The sequence below is a fragment of the Eubalaena glacialis genome, chromosome 5 (genome assembly GCF_028564815.1).
Source record: "Eubalaena glacialis isolate mEubGla1 chromosome 5, mEubGla1.1.hap2.+ XY, whole genome shotgun sequence".
NCBI classification, from domain to species: Eukaryota; Metazoa; Chordata; class Mammalia; order Artiodactyla; family Balaenidae; genus Eubalaena; species Eubalaena glacialis.
This window is the reverse complement of record NC_083720.1, coordinates 95,447,536-95,469,355: the sequence shown is the minus strand read 5'-3', so window position 1 is coordinate 95,469,355 and position 21,820 is coordinate 95,447,536. Positions and strand designations below refer to the sequence as shown.

At 41.3% G+C, this 21,820-nt stretch overlaps 1 protein-coding gene across 3 annotated transcripts in view; it reads right to left on the bottom strand.

Annotated features, from left to right (window-relative positions):
• The window catches only part of SEPTIN11 (septin 11), a 90,270-nt gene that overhangs the window by 32,472 nt on the left and 35,978 nt on the right, over positions 1-21,820 (bottom strand). For all 3 annotated transcript variants that reach the window (XM_061192388.1, XM_061192386.1, XM_061192385.1), the window contains exons 2-3: positions 12,958-13,072; positions 4,087-4,282 (exon numbers count right to left, since the gene is read on the bottom strand). In XM_061192388.1, coding sequence (XP_061048371.1) covers positions 4,087-4,282; positions 12,958-13,072 — 311 coding nt within the window. The remainder of the gene's footprint in view (positions 1-4,086; positions 4,283-12,957; positions 13,073-21,820) is intronic.

The following is a 21,820-nucleotide window of genomic DNA, read 5'->3' as shown; positions in this document are numbered from 1 at the left end:
TTCCAATTTTTTGATGGAAGCAGACTCTATCCAAATGACTATTTTTTTTAACAACAGACATTTGGGTTTATAGTCAACAGTGTCAACAATCATTCTGGGGCACAGAGTTCTAAATGCCACTTAAAAGAGGTTATGCAACAGCTGTCAAGAAATTTCAGAAGAAAAACAAATACTTGGTATGTAGGTTAGGTTAATATCACACTTCCTCTCTTCTAAGTCTCCTTGGAAACTATTATTTGACCCAAATGAGTCAGATAATTTCTTAAAGAGGCCTCCAGCTGCAAATGTGTGCATCAGCGTTGCACTGGCCACCTGCTGTTCAGGGCTGGCGAGTGAAAACCCACCCGACTGAGGGAAAGTCCCCATTTAGGGGCGAAGTAAAAATGCAGCGGCAGTGCTGAGGCGATGACTCTGAGCTGGAGCAGCTCGTGGAAACTTAGCAGCAAAACGCAGGAAGACGGTTCTCATTCCCGCAGGAATACATCCTGAAAAGGTGCAGCTGACGTCTTCCCATCAGGGAGCGCACAAGCATGGCACTCCCCAACCCCAGGGAGAGACCTGCACAGGTCAGAGATGGAGACCTGCCTTGCTCGGACGGGGGCTCCGTGACCACACGAGGACCAGCGTGCACTTCTGCCTGTCGTCAGGGTTTTCTCTTCATCTGTTTCAGTGGGCATTACAGACAGCCTTCAGGCAAGAACCTCTCCATCATTCCCTGGCATTGAGCTCATAAATTAAGAGCAACTGCTCAGCTGTGCTTAGCTTTCCCCCACTCCAACACAATGTACAGATAGTCCATTTTGACAGATGCAAAATGAAATCTTTCTTACTCTGTCTAACAACTGCTCCTGTATTACAGGCCAATGCTTACTGAAGAGCATTTAAATTGCCCTATACATAAAATAGAGCTCCGTGCTCAGCTAGAGCACGAGTTAAATATTTCTCTGCCGTTACTATGTGCTCATATTTCTATCACAGATAGTTAAAATATATCTAGACAATACATAGCCCTAGATAAAATGGTTCAAATTCCTCTTTACAAAACACACACACATAACATACACAGTTTTGAGGAAAATGAAGCGAACAAACAAACAAAAAAAACCTGGTACTAATGAAGTTTCTGAGCCCTAAGCAAACATAATGTTACTTAATGATTTGGTGTCTTATTCCCATTAAGCTGTCACTGCACAAAAATGTCTCTGGAAGCCTCCTTCTGGAATTATCTTTGGGCCTGGGACAGTTTAATTTTAACTTTCTCAAACGTTTTTTGAGAATGAACTTAAGTATTTAAAACAATCATAACGGACTTCCCTGGTGGCACAGTGGTTAAGAATCCGCTGGCCACAGATATACAACGGAATATTACTCAGCCATAAAAAGAAACGAAACTGAGTTATTTGTAGTGAGGTGGATGGACTAGAGTCTGTCATACAGAGTGAAGTAAGTCAGAAAGAGAAAAAGAAATACCGTATGCTAACACATATATATGGAATCTAAAAAAAAATGGTTCTGAAGAACCTAGGGGCAGGACAGGAATAAAGAGGCAGATGTAGAGAATGGACTTGAGGACACGGGGAGGGGGAAGGGTAAGCTGGGATGAAGTGAGAGAGTGGCATGGACATATATACACTACCAAATGTAAGACAGATAGCTAGTGGGAAGCAGCCACATAGCACAGGGAGATCAGCTCGGTGCTCTGTGACCACCTAGAGGGGTGGGATAGGGAGGGTGGGAGGGAGATGCAAGAGGGAGGAGATATGGGGATATATGTATATCTATAGCTGATTCACTTTGTTGTACAGCAGAAACTAACACACCACTGTAAAGCAATTATACTCCAATAAAGATGTTAAAGAAAAAAAAAGAATCCGCCTGCCAATGCAGGGGACATGGGTTCGAGCCCTGGTCTGGGAAGATCCCATATGCCGTGGAGCAACTAAGCCCGTGCACCACAACTACTGAGCCTGCACTCTAGAGCTCATGAGCCACAGGTACTGAGCCCATGTGCCACAACTACTGAAGCCTGCGCACTTAGAGCCCATGCTCCGCAACAAGAGAAGCCAGCGCAATGAGAAGCCGGCGCACCGCAACGAAGAGTAGCCCCTGCTCGCCACAACTAGAGAAAAGCCCACGTGCAGCAACAAAGACCCAACGCAGCCAAAAATAAATTTAAAAATACAAAATAAAAATTTAAAAAAATAAATAAAAGTTAAAAAAAAGTAAAATAAAACAATCATAAGGCATTTAAAGTCAAGATTAGTAAATCGGATGGGTGATCTTGAGATTAACACCAAGAAGGTTTAAGGCTTAACAGCTTCCCTCAAATAAGGGCACACAGCAACTCAGAGAAAAGAGCAAACTTGCTTGGCTTTATAAAATGACTATGTGTGTTTTATAAAAGTAAAACCTCTGGATGCAGACAGCCTTCTCTACTAACTGATGGGTGCTAAACTACTAAAGCAAATAGCCTGAGATAAGATGTAAATGAAAGAACTTGAGTCAATAAAATGACTGTTTGCTTCACCTCAAAAAAAAAAAAAAAAAAGTAAAACCTCACTATATTATTTTATAACTAGATCATCAAGTGTATGTAAACCAGTTGTAGTGAATGAATACATGAGACTGACATAGCTAACAGCTTCTGTCTACGTACAAACTACAGGACCAAAATTCTGAAAAGACATTTTATTTCTTACGCAGCTTAAACATGTCCTTCTTCTACACTGACAAAGAAGTTGGTTATATATATTATCAAATTAGCTTAACAAACCCTTGCTGGATAGAGAGCGATCTGAATTCCTCACTAGGCGCCACTGAAACCACACTCAATATTCAGACTGAATGTGGCCATTCTGCACCCAGCGGGCCACCCAACTGTGAGCAGCCTACAGGAAGACCCAGACGATGCACAAAGGACACACAGTGCTCATGCCACAGCACTAGCATCAATATTAAGATCCTGTGCTGGCTGGAAATCAACGACGATTCTTCCAACTGATCTTTCACAAATATGCTTTCTTCACTTTGGGGTTTTAGGAGCTGATACCACTGTTGCCAAAGCCATCAAAATACAGGATACCCCCTATTATTACCACACCCCTCCTCCAGGCTTAGCCTTTCCCAGTGCCCTTCTTTAGACCCCACCTAAGAAGAGACTATGTGCAGATCCCACTGGAAGAGACCTGAGAGTATCCAGCGTCATTCCCTTAGAGTGAGACAAATTGCCAAGGTCCCATAGCTGCTCATCGGCAGAATCCAGATCACAACCCGGGTCTACTAAATCCTGGGCTCTGGCTTCTTGGGAAAATCACGTTGACTCCAAGTTTTCATTCAGATCTGTAGGAATTTGGGGATTCAGTCAAATATCCCAATCTGCCTCAGAGACTAGGAGAGCGTGGCAGATGCTCATTCCAAACTCCTTTTACTTTTTAATGCCCCTCCCCACCCCCCGCCTTTTTTTTTTTGCAGAGTTAAAACAGCAACAACAACAAAAACCAGAAACCACACTTCCCAGACTCTCTTGCAGCTAGTGTTCTGGATCTGGTCTACTTTCTACCAAGTGGATGCAGCCATACAAGACCTGGAAGCAGGAAGGGAGCCACACAAGGCAGAGGCCCACACAGGGAAAGGGGTTCTTCTTGCAAGCGATGGTGAAGGCATTTGGCTCTCTGAGACAGACTGGGTGGAGGTTCTAGAGACCTCTCCCCAGTGTCACAGGTACCAAACTATATAAGGTAGTTTGTGGCAGGGGTTCCACTAACTGTACGTGTTTCTCTAGACTGCTTTTCCAGGTGGGAAAGCACCCAAGCCTGGTTCCATGACTCTCCTGGAAAAATGCCGTAAAGTAGCTTATGCCTTCTAACAAATCCCTTTTCTCCTTACCCTAGCTGGAATCAATTACACTAGCTGATTCTGACCTCAAGAACATTCTAAGAAAATTTCTCAGAGGACAAGAACGCCTTATCTTTTAGGTGATAGGAGACCAAGCCCCATAACTAGCGAACATTTAGTCTTTGCATTTACCCGGGATGGATCCTGTTACCTTCTCACTCATTTACATCCCCACAAAATCCCAAGATGTACCTGTCATCCTTATTTATCTGGTCTCCAAATCCCACAGTGTCAACGATGGTTAACTTCAGCCGTACATTGCTTTCCTGAAGCTCATAACTTCTGGCTTTTAACCGGACACCTGGTTCATTGTGAGTAGCTGGGTCACTTTCAAATTTGGTGTTGAATAAAGTGTCCATTAACGTGGATTTGCCAATGCCCGTCTCGCCTGCATGACCACAAGGGAGAAATCAAAGAACGTGTCAATGCCTCTGAGGCACCAGTTCACATCATCAGGAGTTTTTCATCATCATGATAGTAAAATTTTTTGAAAAGTCAGTATCACCAAAAATCCCACCACAAAAAGATAGTTCTTTCCATGTGTGATCTATGGAATACTTCCCGAGAAATGCCTTAATGAATTTCCAAAACCGGTCAGTAGAAAAGATCTTGAACTTACAGATCAAGATGCTTTTCTTTAGCTCTGCATAGAGGATCAGAACCTATAAGCTTGCCTGTGGTCAGTTTGTGGTCATTTCAAAGACATAAACCGTAGCTCCTCCTTCCCTAAATGTTGGCATGTAACACTATATTGCTTTAAAAAAAATTCTATATTGCTGAGTTTCTGTTACGAAGAAAATTCAAAAGACTGATTCACTTGTATTGAATTACTTGATACCATACCATCTACTGTTGTGGAAAAGAATTACATTTTTCAAAACAACACTCTTGACAAATAACAGCAATCATAACAAACCCAGCTACAGTTGCTGAGTGTTTACCTTGTACCAGGCCCTGTGGTAAGAGTTTCCAATGCACTATCTCATTTAAACCCTAGTACTAACCCCCATGGAATAAGTACTGCTCTTTCCTCCCTTTTACAGATGGGGCATGAAGGCTTAGATAAGGTCTAAGTAACTTGTCTAAAGTCACACTGTTAAGTGGCAGAGCCAGGCTTCTAACCCAAGTTTGTGTGGTTCTAACACCTACACTCAACCAACACAGCATCCTGACTTTACTGTTACAGAGAAAACTGACTGCCTAATTTTTTTTAGGTATGGTTATGAATCTGTGAGAATCCTCCATTATCTCCATTTTTATTTCCCTATTCAGCAGATGGCAAGCATTTGTTAGATTTCCCAGTTTCAAGCGGATGTTTGTGACAATGAAACTGAATGATGTTAAATAACCTGCAACAATGGCCTTATTAATTCACATTGATAATTCAAGTCAGTAAATCTTACTGAGCCCCTAATATATGCAAAGGAGAGTGGCAGGTACCTAGCACCACTACACCAATCAAATGGTAAGATCCAAATGTGGAGCCATGGAGAACTTTAGCTTGATCTTCAAAATAAGACCAAGAAAAATTTTCTCTCTATATACTAATTCTTGAGTCAAAAATAGTTGGCAATGAGAAAGAACCCACCCTTGTCAGGGGTGGTGGTTGAGTGTGTGATGGTAGAAATCGAGAAACATTATCCATAGGAATGCCTTTAAAAAAAAAAAATCTGGAAAATTTCCCAATTAGATTTTCAGCTCAATTTAAACATACCAATATACTGCAGCCCTTTCAACAAATCCCAATCCCATGATGGTCCTAGGAACAGTACCTCTCTTCTGAAAAATTGCCATAATGACTTTTAGCATGGTGACAATTCCATGGGGGAAAAAAGAGCCCTGAGATTTATAGCCTTAGGGCAACTTTCCCACTGTAATGACAAAACACCTTTACTAATTAGAAGTTCTGTGTTACTCATTGCTTTCCAACACAGTACAAACATGAAGTAGAATGGAATCTTTCTGTAATTGAGCTTTCTCTAATTAGAAGCCTTATGCGGTTTGCCACTGACTACCATGATTCACTTGTAGGATAAAAGTTGTTCAAGTACATTTGCCTAACTCTTTAGCTTTACCCATTGGACCCGATACATCTAAGATCAAAGAATTTCCTCCTTCATCAGTCTTCTTTCAGCCAGTATCTTTTCCAGCTTAGTAACAAGTTCTGGGAATACAGCAACGAACTGGCCTGATATGGTGTTCTCCCATAGCTTAGAATCTGACCTGGAACATGACTGAATACCAGCCAGACTCTGATTTACTATTACGGGAATGATATTTTAAATGTCTGCCATAACCACATTCCTCTCACAAGCAAGACCATAGTTTATAACATGGACCTTGCTAATGACCACAGATAACTGGCCCAGGGCTAGCCCCCTGTCCAAAGGCACGTATGGACGCCAGTGCTGTGAGAATGCTCCATACTAGACAGTGATCTATCCAATCAAACTTCTCTCTTTGGGAGTTTGAACCTGCACACAGCACGATGGCATGAAAAAGAAAAGATACGCTGAGAGAAGCGAAAACTCAGATGCCATGAGGCAGCAAAGGCTGTCAATAAATAGAAGACATGTTGCTGACAGACCATTAGCTGGGCATATAGGAGAAAGAGAGCAGATAGATACGGTAGACACTAGTACCTGAAATTTATTCATTAATAATACTTGAGTATTTACTATGTGACAAGCATAGGTGCTGGGGATAAAATGGTGAAGAAAAACAGCAACTGACACTTCTTGAACTTCTGTAATATCCTGAATGTCATTCCAGATCTCCATGAAGTCTAGTTGTGTAGCACTTGAGACTGTCTCCTGTCTTCCTTACTTTCCTTCATATTCTTACAAAAAAAGACCCATCAATAAAAGTAATCTAAAGTAGTCTCTGTTCCCTAATGCTCAACAAGCTCATATCCACGATCAGTGACTTAACAAAATAACTTTGAGCAAAACAAAGTTACTAAGTAATGGATACAGAAACAAAATGGGGTTCTCACTTGTAAGGCACAGAGAATCTGGAAGGCAATCCTACACTGAATGTACTCCAGTCATTTTAAGTACCTACTTGAGTATCTTTCTCAATAGAGCCAACTTCTTTTCAGAATTTACCTATTTTCAGAACAGGGACAAAGGCACAACAGCAGAACTATCTTATAAAATTTCCCCTATAAGGTAAAGGTTCTATCAGTGGAAAGTGACCCACTTAACTTTCATCTCTCTCCCTAAAAACAGCAATAAAGACTTCAATTTACATGGCAAGGATTCTAGGTTACCTGAACAGGACTGAAATTACCATCACATTTTACTAAGTTGAGAATTAGTTAAGCATATGTGAATCAAGAACACCATGTTTTGTTTTGTTTTTAAAGGCAAGGTAATTTTAATTATTATTTGCACTAAGGTGGAAATTACGAACAATTAGCATTCCAGGGCCTACTTACAGCACAGGGTTAATCAAGGGCTTGGAACAACCACTGTTCCTCTAAATTTCAGAGTGCTTTGCTTTCCATTCCTATGCTCTGTGCTTTTAAGAGCCCTAATTAGACACAGCTACTCTAGCAGCAGTGCAATTCACCACAAGCAGTTCACTAAGAATTGACAGCTTTTGGAATAAAAGGAATTCTAGAACTAGGAGAGCTTTTCAATGCGTTTGTTGTTGAGGTCAATCTCTAGCCTCAGAAAAGAGGGCATTTTCTATATTTTTGAGGACACACAACAGCACAAAGGCTTCCTTTGAATTGAGTAACCAAAAGCCTACCTGGCATAGGTTCCAATTTAAACCCAACAACTACAATATTTTGAGACAATTAATGACTGGCAGCAACTCTGAAACATTTCAGAATCCCTGGCACAGAGCAGGCATTCAGTTTCAGGCATTTCTTTTCAGTTAACTGAAAAGAAAAATGATCATGGTGATCATTTATATTGAGATTTGCCACTTTGGTAGATTTTTCAGAGTTTGTTGTTTATTCTGTTATAAATTCATCTGCCTGAACAGTTGTTAGAATAATTAGAGGTTTACTCTTGAAGCTCTATCTGGGGCTTCTGTTTCTCCAGCTCCTGCCAGCGCTGGTGAGAGTAACACCCATCGCACAGTGGAAAGCAGGCTTGCCCCTTCCATTCTGTTCTCAGGCTTACTTAAACCGCAAGCTCTAAGCTGGACGTTATTAAAAAAGAAAAAAAAACAAAACAAAAACAAAAAAAACACACAGAGGAATGTATTATGAATTAGAAGGTAATTAATTGTAAACTGAGCAAATAGTTGATCTATGATTCAGCATTTTTACTCTGACTGCCAAGACTGGCTACTTGGATAATTATTATCATAATTATTCAAATAGCTGTGCATGAAGGTCTGTCTGCCTCCTCTAAATACTCTGGATTTTATTCTTGGATGAAGCCAGATAATCAGAGAGCTACGTTGTGTTGTTTTAACTCCTCATAGAATCGCCTTTGATGGAACATGCTTTAGCAAATACCACCAGCCACGGTATTAGCTGGTGGTATTAGCCAAAGCATGCTGGTCTTTCAAGTCCCCTTGGAAGACCAGCACGTGACCCTCGGCGTTGCCTGGCTCAGTGGCACTGAGTGGGGGATGCTCAGGAACCCAGGCTTAAATGGAGGGACGGCCACCGTATGTCTTTTCTGAAAATCCATGGGAGAGATTTTTCCCGGTGAATTGTGTTTCATCTGGAGCAACTATTTTGTTTTTACTTTATAGCTATTGTAAGTCTGTCATCATTAAACTTTTAACTTGTGTTTGGCACATAATATGTGTTTAACAAATATCTGTTGAATGAATGGGTCCCTCCATGCTCTGACCACTGGCGGAGAGGTACATGCGTTCCTGAGAGAATCAACTGCTATTGGCAGGTCTGATGGCTGTTAGTTCTGACTCTAACCTTGGCTTCACTTTATTTTCTGTGGTTAATTTTATCTTTATTCATTAACTCATTCATTTCACCATGTAAACCACTTCAGAGCCTTTCCTGGAAAAGCAAGATGGGATAAAAATGTTTAAGATCTGACTGTAAAATTCTACAGCTTATGCTGACACTATAGCCTTGGCTAAAATGATCTTAAACTTGTCTGTTTTCTTTTCCCCTTCTGCCTTCCCCTCAAAACGATACAGTGGAATTATTTTTTTTTAATTCTATTTTCAAAATATGTTATTAATTTACTTTGACCCTACTATTGAACTGGTTCCTCTTCAAAAGCAGGGATGTCACAGTATTTTATCCATCTGTGTAGGTGCACAAAGAACCAACATACAGCTGGATCAATGCTGGAGTTTCTCACAGAGCTGGTGTCATTTTGGAAAGTGAAAGACAAAGATGTATAAATTTAAAATTGTGAAGAAAGGCTGAATATTAATTTAGATTCTTTGGAGAAATACAGTGTGGGTAAGAAAGAAAGGCTTTATTTAAAACAAAGTGCAGTTTTGGGGGTGAACTGCTGTGTTGTAGGCAAGATGGAGAGTAGGGGAACTATGAACTCTTGGGTGTCTGGTACCCGATTTAGCATCAAGAATTCTCTTCCCAGTTAAGTGAACACTACTCTCCCGCTCTTTATTACATTTCTATCCAGGACTCAAGAGAGATAGGTTCTAAAAGCATTTAATTCAGTGCCTCTAAAACTAAACTAGGTGCACGCCAGGGTTCATTTCTGTCCCGGTTTGTTTCCTCTCTGTTTGCAACCTGTAGGCTCTTGCCACAAAACAAAATTACAATTCTAAGACCTTTTTGAAAAACATCATCAGCTTCCTTACTGGGATCATAACTCTTTTTAAAAAAAATCCTCAATTCCCTTCCATACTTTTCACATGGAAATAATGATGCTATAAACACCATGCATGCACATAAAAAACAGAAGTGCACAGTAGGATGACAAGGAGAAAAGAAAGGACCATGGATACTCTTGAGTTAAATACGACACCAACTCCTCTAAGTGGCTGTCAAAATATTTTGATCAACTAGAATGCTTTTCATAGACTCTTACTTTAAAAATAGATAGAGCATTAATTGACAGCAAAAGTTGTTTCCTTATACAGATATTTTGCTGTAAATTATTTGTGAAGGGATCTGATGTGTCCTACCCTCTGAGGATATGTACGTTTAACTTAATGCTGACACCCCTGTCTCCCAAAGGGCCAATGTTGGCTCCAACGGTAGAGCTCCAAAGTGCTATGGAAAAGAACCTGCTAGATATACGGGCATGGAAGGATAGGCAAGACTTACTGTGCAGTGAAAAGAGACAATGCAAAAGAATAGAAAGGCATGATCTCATTTATGTTACACCAAAACAAAAAAGTACTTCTGTAGTCATGAGAGACCTGTTTACATCTGTCCAGTGTGTGTCTCTGCCATGCCCTTTCTCCTTTCTGCCCATGTCTTCTCTCCTATGGGACCCTTGTATGTTTCGGGGTGGACGCTCCCCATACCACCCTGGGCAGGCAGATGACCCCAGCCTGGTTGATCAGAGATCCTATGACTGTTGAGAAGGCCTTGTCAGGAATGGCCTCTCTCTCCTCCTTCTTCAAGGAGCTGTACCACCTCCTTGAAGAAGAAGCCTGACCATGAAGCCACGCAGCAGCAAGCAGGCTCGAAAACCAGAAACGGAGCCCTGCAAACACTCTGCATCCCTAGAGCCAGCTGTTCTTGATTACACAATTCAATATATTACCTTTTTAGTGTGTTTGGGGGTTGAGGAAGAGCCTTAACTGAGTTTAAACCAGATTTCTGCAATTCTCTGGGGAAAATTTCCTAACCCAAGAACAGTCAGAGAGAGATGCAACATTGCTGGCTTTGAAAATGGAGGAAAGGGTCCAAGAGTCAAGGAATGTGGGTAGCCTCCAGCAGATGGAAAAGGCAAGGAAATATCTTCTCCCCTTGAGGTTCCAGAAAGGAGCATAGCCTTGCGGATGCCTTGATTTTAGCCTGGTGAGACACACGTGGGACTCCTACAAAACCGTGAGATAAGTGGTGTTGTTTTCAGCCTCTGAAAATAATTTCCAAGTACAGAAAAGTTTAGAAAGTTCCTAGGATTCCACAGTGTTTTTTCTCTGTGGAATGGAAATGAGGGTAGGAGAGAAGGGGGGACATTTTATAATTTTTTAACATAAATATGCATTATTTTAAATAACTTGAAAAACTAATTTTCAACATGGTTAAGAATGGAACAAGAATAAAAACCTAAGAATCATAGGGATTATCAGCCACCCAGGAGAGTCAGAATAGCAGCTGCTTTACAAATCCAACAGCACAGCAAGGATGTGGCTTGTGAGGAATTCCAACTAGCACCATAATTGTGCTATAACACAAGGGCCAGCCAACGAGCCAACACTCCCCCTTGCACACCACACACCCGGTCAAACCAGGTCCTTCCAGCCCAGTCCCACTGGAAGGCTTTATCCTACTTGCAGGGGCTGGGCCATAGCTCTCACATAGATTCTTGAAACTGATTTTGAAGACAGGGCTGGGGGAGACGGAGAAGAGAAGCCAGAATAGTAACTGGCCTACAATTTAGCACACTTTTCAATAGAAAATCAACAAATTGTCAACAAATTGCTATGCTAATGAAGAATTGTCCTGCTCTGCAATGAGCATTTAGCAGAAGAGAAAAGACGACTCATTTATGCCACTCTGAGAGCTGCCATTCCAGGGGTTCCCCTGCTGAATTTTAATCGGCTTCAAGTGGGGAAAAGGGGAAAGCAGGAGAGCTGGCGGCTCTGGTCATGTTTCTCTCCAGTCATTCTCTCCCCAGTGCTTGAGACATAATGCCAGACAGCGAGCCATCTGGTGTGCAAGTCAGTGGCGGCTTTCTACTAGCGAATGCCCAATGCAGGGGCCACGTTCAATATGCTCCTCTCGAAGAATTTTCAGAAAGGAAAATACCTGGCAATCCCCCCAACAACTAACTTACATTGAATGCACATCTTTCTTTTCTAAAGTCACTTCATTTTACTTAGACAAGAGAAGTCAGGACATCCTGCCAAACGTCAGGGGAGGATACACAGAGAACACATATCGGCTACATACAGAATTCCTTTTAATTTGTCTTGAAGTCTGTGCCCAGAGGACAATGGCAACAAAACAATGCAGCCCGAGCCACTTCACTGCTGTTTAGCCTGGTCCTTCATCAAGAGTGACAGGGAGGGTGAAGGAAAGGCCGTCATCTGTTCCAGGGACACGTCTGCTTCAAACCAACAGGAGATTTCTATTCCTATGTTCCTCTTTTTCTCCACCTCCTTTCCTACCTTCCTTGTCTTAGTTTAAGAAAGATATGGCTAAAGAAGAAGAAAAATACCAAGGCCAGAGGCCTAGGTCAATGCATAACATCTAAAGGATATGAATAACACATCCTGAGGATGCAAATATGTAAGTTGTACCTCTTTGGCCTTTTCCATTTATCTACCAGGAATAAACTGAGGTCAATTTCAGATTCCAATTTAAGGACAAAAGGTTAATTTATTAATTCAGGCAGAAAATGTATGTCAAATATAAAATAGAATTTTAAATTGTCTTTTGCTCTAAAAGCAAAAATTTTAAATATTCTAAGTTTATCAAAGTGGTTAAAGTAGTTTCAGATTTTACTTACTGTAGACAGCATATCTTTAAAAAGACTTCAGTGGAGATTACTATTGCACCATAGTCAAAGACCCTGGAAACAAATTCTTAAAATGTTTTTGAATGATCTTCCTATGTATGTGCATCTCAGGTCCTTCTTTCAACTTCCTATAGTCTAGCTAGGGTCTAAGTCCCTCCCCCCACAAAAAATTTAAATAAGTGGTTCAATAGCAATATTAAACTGATCACTGCTTGACAATGTGACACAAATAAAAATAACATTTTGAGTAACATCACAAAGCCTACAAAGCATCCTACCTAAATACAAGTCTCGATCTTTGTGTGACATACATGAGTGGGTATCATTGCCCTGCTTTAGTGATAATGAAAGAGTAAAAAATATCATTCCCCTTATTTCCTGAAACGTGCCCCTCTGACAGTCACTTGCCAACACCTAAGAGTCAGATTCCTTCCTCAGCAGCAAGGGATGAGTCACTTACCAACACACAGGATGTTGAAACAGAATCCTTGAGAAGTCGACTTGTTGACCAGCTGGTCGGGGAGACTGTCAAATCCAACATGGCCAGAAAGAGACAAGTTTCGAAGCTCTTCATTCTGGAATTTCAGAAGGGAAACATTTGATAACCCATGACAGTGCCACCTGGGTACCCCTCCCTCTCCCATCCTCTCTTCTTGACACGCATGGAAAAAGGCGACCCCTCTGTGCCCACCCCGTCCCTGGCTTCTACACAACTGAAGCTACCAACTCCAGAGCCACACTCTTTCCACAAAATCACACTGAGTCCCTAAGTACACCAATCTCCCTCCCAGACAGCTCAGGTCCGGTTACAGGTGCACTGGTCCAGGGGAAGTAAGCTTCTAGCGGTGGCTGATTCAGACATGCATTAAGTGACATTAAAAAATTCAACCATTTTGACAGCTTCCAGCACTCAAGAAAACCCTTCAATTTACTTTCAGCCCAGAGGCAAAAAATAAATGACACTCTTCCAGATACAGGAAGGAGCTCTGAGAAGCTCACAGTGGAGGATGCATACCCGTTACAATTATGGAAATTCTGTAACTGCCATGATGAACATATTGAAAATGGTGTGGCACAGGACTTGGTTCCTTCTCCTCCATCATCTGGACGGGCTTCTTGGGGCTACTTTGCTCTCCCTCACACAGCTCCCAGCACGGGTTCTGCACTCCCCGCACCTTCTCAAAGAGTCTCCTGAAGGAGACTGGGACTAAGGTAGTTAACATACATTTAAAAGCTGGATGATTTATGCTCTTTCATTAGATGGTGCTGACTGCCTCCACAACTTTGAATGCATTCCGTGGGCACTGGAGATCATCTGTGAAACCTTTCTTTCCCAGGAAAACAGAGGTCAGCTATGGTCTTTCAATTAAACACCACAGTTATGGTATGGGATTCCAGAAACTAGATCTTGAAAGCCTTCCTGAAAATGAGACTCCTGGTGTCTGGCTATGTTGCCAATGAGCTTTACACTCGAGATACTAAATTTTGGGTGAGAAAATGAGCCTCAAATGTCCATTTTTTAATAAAGAAGAAAAAGCCTTGCACAGGATCATCTGGTTACTATTTTTAAAAGACTGGTTTTCGTTATCCTCCTATGTGTGTTACACAACGAGGAGAGTGAGGTCTTTTAATAATCAAAGACTGAGACTCCATTTCCGAATCCCTAAAGACACTATAGAGGCAGGGAAATGTAACTCCATAAATGTTGTGATTTTAATGGAATGTTTTATGAACAATATAATATCTGAGGGTCTCGCTAGCTCTACAATTCTGATTCTGTGAAACAAGACTGGAAGCCACGACACTGCCTGAACACCACGGTGGCAGCTGCAGGTTTGAGGTCAACGGGACAGAGAACAGATGTCTAGTCTATGAATAGTCTCCTTGAAACCTGCCAGCAGTGACTATGAGACTCAAGAGTGGGCTCTTATCCTTGAGCAGGATGGTCTGGCCGACAGTGCACCAAACAGCTTGGAGAGCAGCCCTGCTAGCTTGGCAAGGCCTCCTGACAGCACCCCAGGGCTGGCCCCCGGGCTACCACCTGCCCCTTCCTCTCCAAAGACCTCAAAGCTTCAGACAGCAGGTATTTTTAGGGTGTTTACCACACCTGCCAAGACTGGGGGAGGAAGATTTGAAAGGAGTCTGGGTTATATTTAGAACTCTTTCCATCACGGCTGCACAGGGGCTGCTGCATAGCCAGCGAGGAGAAGCCATCACACCAGCCTCTTTCCTGATGCTCCACGGCCTTGAACAGTCAGCGAGCAGCACGAAAGGGGACGAGGCAAGTTAGAAGCATCGTCCTGCCCTCCCTCTCCTCTTTGCCACAATAATTCTTTTAATTTCTGGGGGGAGGGGGGAGAGTGGTTTATTGCTCTGGATTCTGGACTGCTGTTGGGTTTTTAGGTTCAGATATCCACCCAGGAGCCAATCCTGGGAAAGAATCAGAGTTAGTAATTATAGCTCTCATCCCAGAACCCAGTGCTGAGCATCTCATATTCTCACCATTTCCAAAACATGAGAAACCACCCACATACCCACTGAGTATTTTTATACCCGCTGAAAACCACATACAAAATGAAGGGTTATAAAACAGTTGGGTCTTGAAATTTTTTTTTTTAATTTAAATTTATGTCTTCAGAGTCTCTCTCTTCTTTGTCATATAAAATATATCAATTTTATAATGCCATTTAAAAATTCCATAATCTGAGCCTATTTCTCTGCCCAGCAGCAAAGGAATCCTTTACTGGGCTATTGCCCATTGGTGAGTGATGGGGAAAGTGGAAATAGGAAGTTCCTCCTTTGGTTCATGAACAGGCTTAAAACTGAAAGCACTGCAGGATGTGTGAGCGGAGCTCTATCTCACACACAGCAGCTAAAATGAACTCCTACACCCCGGCACTTCATGGCACCACGCTTATGGCTTCATGCCTTAGATGTCTCTATCCGAAGAATGTGTGCGGGGCTCTTGAGTCTACAGGGGTGATCTCAGGGAATCTCAGATATTCTCACGTCTTTACCGCTATCACACACCTAGCAACGACTCTCAGAATTTTCTAAGTACTGAACTCTGTCTGCATTCCAGTTCTGAATTTCTACCAAAGGGGCAGTTCTCCCGGGTTGTCCTTTCTGTCCCTCAAATTGTTCTTCAAGAAACTTGAAATCATCTTCTTCTATTGCAAACCCACCCCTACTCCAGGGTTCCCTGTTTCTGTTAATGGCATTTATCTGTACCTGAAACCCACTTGCCTGCATCAATTCCAAAGTGTTATCAATGTCACATCCTCCTCCTCTTTATTCTTACTAATTCAACAGCCTTCCAACTGTCACCTTGCCTCGATCCCACTCCCTCTAAGCTTCCCTCGCTCTACCTTGCTGCCAAAGGGATCTTGGTACTCAAAGGCCCTCAGTCCAAACTTGCCCTGCCATCTCAGGAGCCTCCATGGGCTAAACTCAAATCTCTATTCCCACTCCTCCCAGGGGGCACCTTCCACTGCAGTTAAATGGAATTACTTACAGTTCCTGGGAGGAAACCCCAGGGTTCTCATCATCAGACTTTACTCATGCTATTTCCTCTATCTGGAAGGACCTTACAGCCAGTGTTTACATATCCAAACCTTCCAGATCCCACAGAAATTTTATCTCCAGGCTTGTCTTTACTATGAAATCTCAGGGAGAATTTCAGTAAACATTCCCCCTACCAATAAAAGGAAAATAATAATTGGATAACAGTAGCTCGAGCTATTTGGTATTCCACCATCATCATCATAACAGCTAACTAACATTTATGGACCAAGGTTCCAGAAAAGCCCTAAACATGAATGAATTAGTTTATCTTAACAATTCTATGAGGTAATTACTATTGTTACCTAATCTCAACTGACAGATGAGAAAACAGAGGCCCAGAAGTTTAGTAACTTGCCCAAGGTCACACAGCCAATAAGGTGAGAAGCTGAAATGTGGACCCAGGAGGTCAGGTGCCAGAGTCCAGAGTCCTCACACTTAGTCACTGTTACCACATGATGATCTAAGTTCCTAGGCAGCCCCAGACAATACAGTAATTGTCGCTGCTACTGAAATCCAATATATTAAACTAGAAAGAAAAAAATGTTCTCTAAAATGATAATTCTTTGGCAACCATAAGAGGTGGAAGTTGAGAATTAAAATTGGCCAAGTAGCTCTAAGTATATTTTCACTGGTCCTGGCAATGCTGAGACTTTGATTTTTGCATCTATGGCACATGAAGCCAATAATAAAAGGTTTAGTTTGGACCATTTTTGATTTTTGCATCTATGCACATGAAGCCAATAATAAAAGGCTTAGTTTGGACCATTTTTGAGATGCAAGTGCCACCTTGGAGCCTCTAAGTAAGTAACTATAAGACCTTAATTGATTTAGTCCTCCATTTGCTAATCTATCTAGGGAGGGGTTGTACTTGGATGATTTCTAGGCCCACTCCATCTTGAAATGGGCAATGACTAAATTCTATAGTATAAAATAAAATAACCAGTCTTTAACTTGACAGTCTCGTTTTTTTCCTTCCAGATCATCTTGACATGAACACAATTATTTATTTGTTCATTCAAAAAAAACCTAAAGCGCTAAGGGAGCAAAAATACGTTACTTTTGTTATTCATTGATAAACACTCTTCCTGCCCTTCAGAGGTTTACAATGTAGCAGTAGAGACAGGACACAAGTAAATGTAATACTATTAAGGATAAAAGTGATAAATACCATCACTTTAACTGTGGGATGACAAAGGGGAAACAGGTAGCTTTTGGCTAGGGAAAGTCAGGGGGGCATCTTTCAAGAAGGCTGGAGCTCTCCAAATCTACCAGGGAAAAGAAGTCCAGCTTGCAGAAGCCTTCCAGATAAATGTTATCTATACACAAAGGGTCACTTTATTATGAATATGTACTTTGAAGATTATAATCGACAAGTTTTTCAGAAGCTGTCTAGCTGACTTCATTATGGAAATAATTATAAAACAAATTATATAAGAATGTGTGCCAACACCTACATTCTGAGTGCTGCTTTAAAATATGTTCCACAATTCCAAATCTTGCTTAACCACAAGTAGGATGGAAAAAGGCTTGGAGTCAGACAGCCATGGGTTTGAATCCCTACTTTTTGTCCTCCATCAGTAAAAATGGAGGACTTGGCAGGGTGGCTGGGAGGAACTAAGGAAATGGTACGTATGGGAGGGCCAGCATTTAATAGGTCCTCAGGAAATCTGTGTTTCCTTTCCCTAAATTAGGTGGGAGGAAGAGACAGCTGTCATTTTAAAATGAGGTGCCCTCCTATTGCTGCTGGGAGCCCGGGGAGAAACTGTGGATGGGCAAAGCCCGCAGACTAACCAGGGAGGAAGAATCACTCACGGAGGAACAAAGAGGAAAAAAAGAACATGGAAGAGAGAATGGGGACTCCAGTGTGAAGAAAATCCACCCTTGGGGCTTCCCTGGTGGCACAGTGGTTAAGAATCCTCCTGCCAATGCAGGGGACACAGGTTCGAGCCCTGGTCCGGGAAGATCCCACATGCCACGGAGCAACTAAGCCCACGTGCCACAACTACTGAAGCCCATGTGCCTAGAGCCCATGCTCCGCAGCAAGAGAAGCCACCACAATAAGAAGCCCGCATACCCCAACGAAGAGTATCCCCTGCTCGCCGCAACTAGAGAAAGCCCGCGCGCAGCAACGAAGACGCAACGCAGCCATAAATAAATTAATTTTTAAAAAAATTAAAAAAAAGAAAAGAAAATCCACCCTAAATAGGAAGCTCATTTACAAGGCTGAGGGGAAAGCCACAGAATTCCATTCCTGTTTGCAGGCCTCCACATCCTCCACGGCTGGAAACCATTAAGGATTCCTCATCTTCACTCTTCCTTCTATTTTAGTCCAGCCCAGAGCCTCCTGAAATTAACAAACTGGCTGTGCACAGATGGATTCTATTCACCATACTCAAAGTGATAACCCAGTTCTTTCCTTTTAAAACTGAAGGCTTCAGTAGATGTGGTTAGTAGGTAGTCTACAGCTGCTGACCCTTATCAGTCAGCGGAAGCTGGAGAGCATGTTACCAAGGTGATATCTGTTTTCACCTATGCTGAAAACAATTAGATTTCATTTTTTTACCTTTAAAGACAGACATTACAATTTAAGTTTAGAAAGATTCTGCCCCTTTAAAATTTAAATTATTTTTTTTTAGTTTAACAGGTAACTTCTTTTATGTATTACAGAGCTGGAAATTACACTCTTCTCAAAGCCTCATTTTATGGAGAATGAATTACATTGATCCAAGTCACTTAATCCCCGGGCTTATGTTTCCTCATCTGTAAAATGAGATTTAACCAAATGACCTCTAAGCAAAGTCTTTGGTTCTAATGCTAATTCTAAGATTTCTTGCATTTAGAAATCAGAGATGCATAAATCTAAATCTGTCATTTTTGCTTGAGGAAAGCCAACACAGGGCAAAAACTTCTTGGCAGTATATTTTCTATTGCCAGATCCAAGATGGCTCAGTTTTTACATGACCCTTGAAAGGGAGTTCCTGTCAGTTACCCTGGTTAACTCCAAACATAATAGAAATCTGTGTGTGTACCTCCGTGTCTTCCACGTGAACTTTTCATTTTTGCTTGCTTAACTATAATAATTTGACTTAGTTTTAAAACAAAAGTTACGTACCCACTCCCTACAACTGTCCTGCTTAAAAACTATCTTTTTCTGCAGCTATATCTGCAGTCTTCAAGAAATTTTTTGAAAAGTGGATTTACAGCCTCAAAACAAAATGTAGAAAATTCTTCTATGTAAGTTAATCATCTCTTCAAGAAGAAAAGCAAATTTTTCATGCTTTCATTCATTCAACAAATATTTATTGAACACCAACACGTGCCAGATACTGTGATAAATGCTAAGGAGATGATGGTGAGAAAGCAAAGCATTGCTAACTCATGGAACACATAGTCTAGTGGGACAAACAGATGTTAATCAAGCAATCCAAACGTATAATCACAAGCTATCCAAAGTACAGAATTCGATGCAACCTTGTAACTCATGTGATTAACTAGTCATTCTTGCAGTAGATCCACCAGCTTATAGGATATAAAAACATGTATTAGTCTGCAGCATTTTTTGATATTAATTTAGTAGACAGCTCCTATGTACAACTGATGTGCAAGTTTTATGTATTCAGATGAAAACAAAGAGTCTTTTTGACCAGCATTGCCTGATGGGAGGAGGTAGAAGTAATTAAGACTCAAGTCCTAAGAAAATGAATGTCCAATTTAAAATAGAGCTGAGATGGAACCATGGGGCATACTCCCTTTACTCTCTGTCTTTTCCCATAAAGGAGATGTCCACTTACAGAAGAGGAGCGGAACATATCCCTTCATCATCTTAGACAGAGTCTTTTTTTTGAGGCTCTGTTTCAGTAGTACAGATGCCAGCCAGCTGGAGACAGGCAAAGAGAAGAACATGCTTTTCCTCACACAAAATCACTGATTGAGCACCAGCCACTACTCAGTATTTGGAGAAATCCTAGCCTCACAAACTGTCCAAGAAGTAAGCTCTTCCCAAGTGCCCGATTGTTCATTTTTGTAAATACGTACACTTATCTAAATACATTCTAGAGAGTATTCAACTGGTTTCATATTCTCTTTTAAAGAAAGAAAAGTTGGTGGGAAGATGGGACACGCCCTTAGTTCTCATGCAAAAAGGAAAACACTGGTATGCAAAGTATCAACCCAAACCACAACTACGAAGCCTGCACTGGGATGTTTTCAGGGCTAGGCATTGCTAGGGCCACTTCCATAATATAAAACATCTGAAGCATCTCACTACCAATGAGGACTGAGTTCTTTAAGAATGACTTGGACAACATTTGCTACTCTGCTTGTCATCTATACCATGAAATCCCAAGGTCAGAGCCAAGAAAGCCCCCAAGGAAATCGTCTCACACAAGCAGCAGAATAGTAAGAGCCAGGAAGAAGAGAGAACTCTTAGGAGGAAAACCATATGAGGAAAGAGCTTGAGTGCAGCCTAGCTGGAAGCTGGGACTGAGAAAAAAAAGGCACCCAGGGGCCAGTCCCCAAGTCACAGAGCCAGGAATGTCAGCTCTGACTATCAAACCCAGGAGCCACTCTCGAAACACCACCAAATAACCAGGAAAGATCTTGATTAATATTAAGTAACTGCTCCAATATTAAGTGCCATCTCTAAGCCAACTTTCTCCAAAAGACTCCCAGCAGAGGGACAGATTTTGCTTTTCTAGATCCTTGCAAAAATAATATGGTGTAGGGGTTTTCTTTGGGGATGGTAGGATTATAGGGAAATTTTACTTTGTTATGTTTCTGTACTATTTGAATTAATTACCAAAAAAAAAAAAGACCTCACACTTTTATAATAGAAAATGAGATTTTAAAAATCAGGAAATGGATTGTATTCAGATTTTGTACAGTGAGGGAAAGGGGTGCCAGTTATCTGCGTAATATAAAAAGACGCAGAAACGGTAAGATAAGTTGTGCTGATATGTTAGGGTGAATTCTTTCATACTACCCGCGGACAATGTAATCTAAGAAAACCAAAACTTCAACATTTTTTCTTGTTAAAAGTTGTAGCAAAGGGAGCTCAGCTCGGTGCTCTGTGATGACCTAGATGGGTGGGATTGGGGGAGTGGGGTGGGACGGAGGTCCAAGGGAGGGGGGAATATATGTATATATCCTGATTCATGTAGCTGATTCACTTCGTTGTACAGCAGAAACTAACACAACATTGTAAAGCAACTATACTCCAAAAAAAAGTTGTGTCAGGACCACAGGAAATTTACTCGTGACTTTATATTAAAGGACAGTCTCAACTTGAATTTAAATAAATAAATAAATAAAAATCAGGAAATGTGAGTAACAATAATAAATAATAAAAATCTTTTCAAAGTAGCTAAGCCTGCAATTTTACTGCAGCTAATAGGTGGGTGGTAAGATAAAATATGTGTACTTATTTCTTTTCTAATAACAGAACGAAGTTACATAGAAACCGATGAGAGTAAGCAAAAAAGCAGAATAGTACAGTAGAAGGTACTTGACGCGTTAAGTCAGGAGACTCGGGGCAACTCTGCCATTGTTTAGCTGTATGACCTGGGGTAACTCATTTAGCTTCTCAGCCTCAGTTTTGTCAACTTTTTTTTTTAATTGTAGTTGATTTACAATGTTGTGTTAGTTTCAGGTGTACTGCACAGTGATTCAATTATATATATGTATATATATTCTTTTTCGGATTCTTTTCCCTTATAGATTATAAAATATTGAGTACAGTTCCCTGTGCTATACAGTAGGTC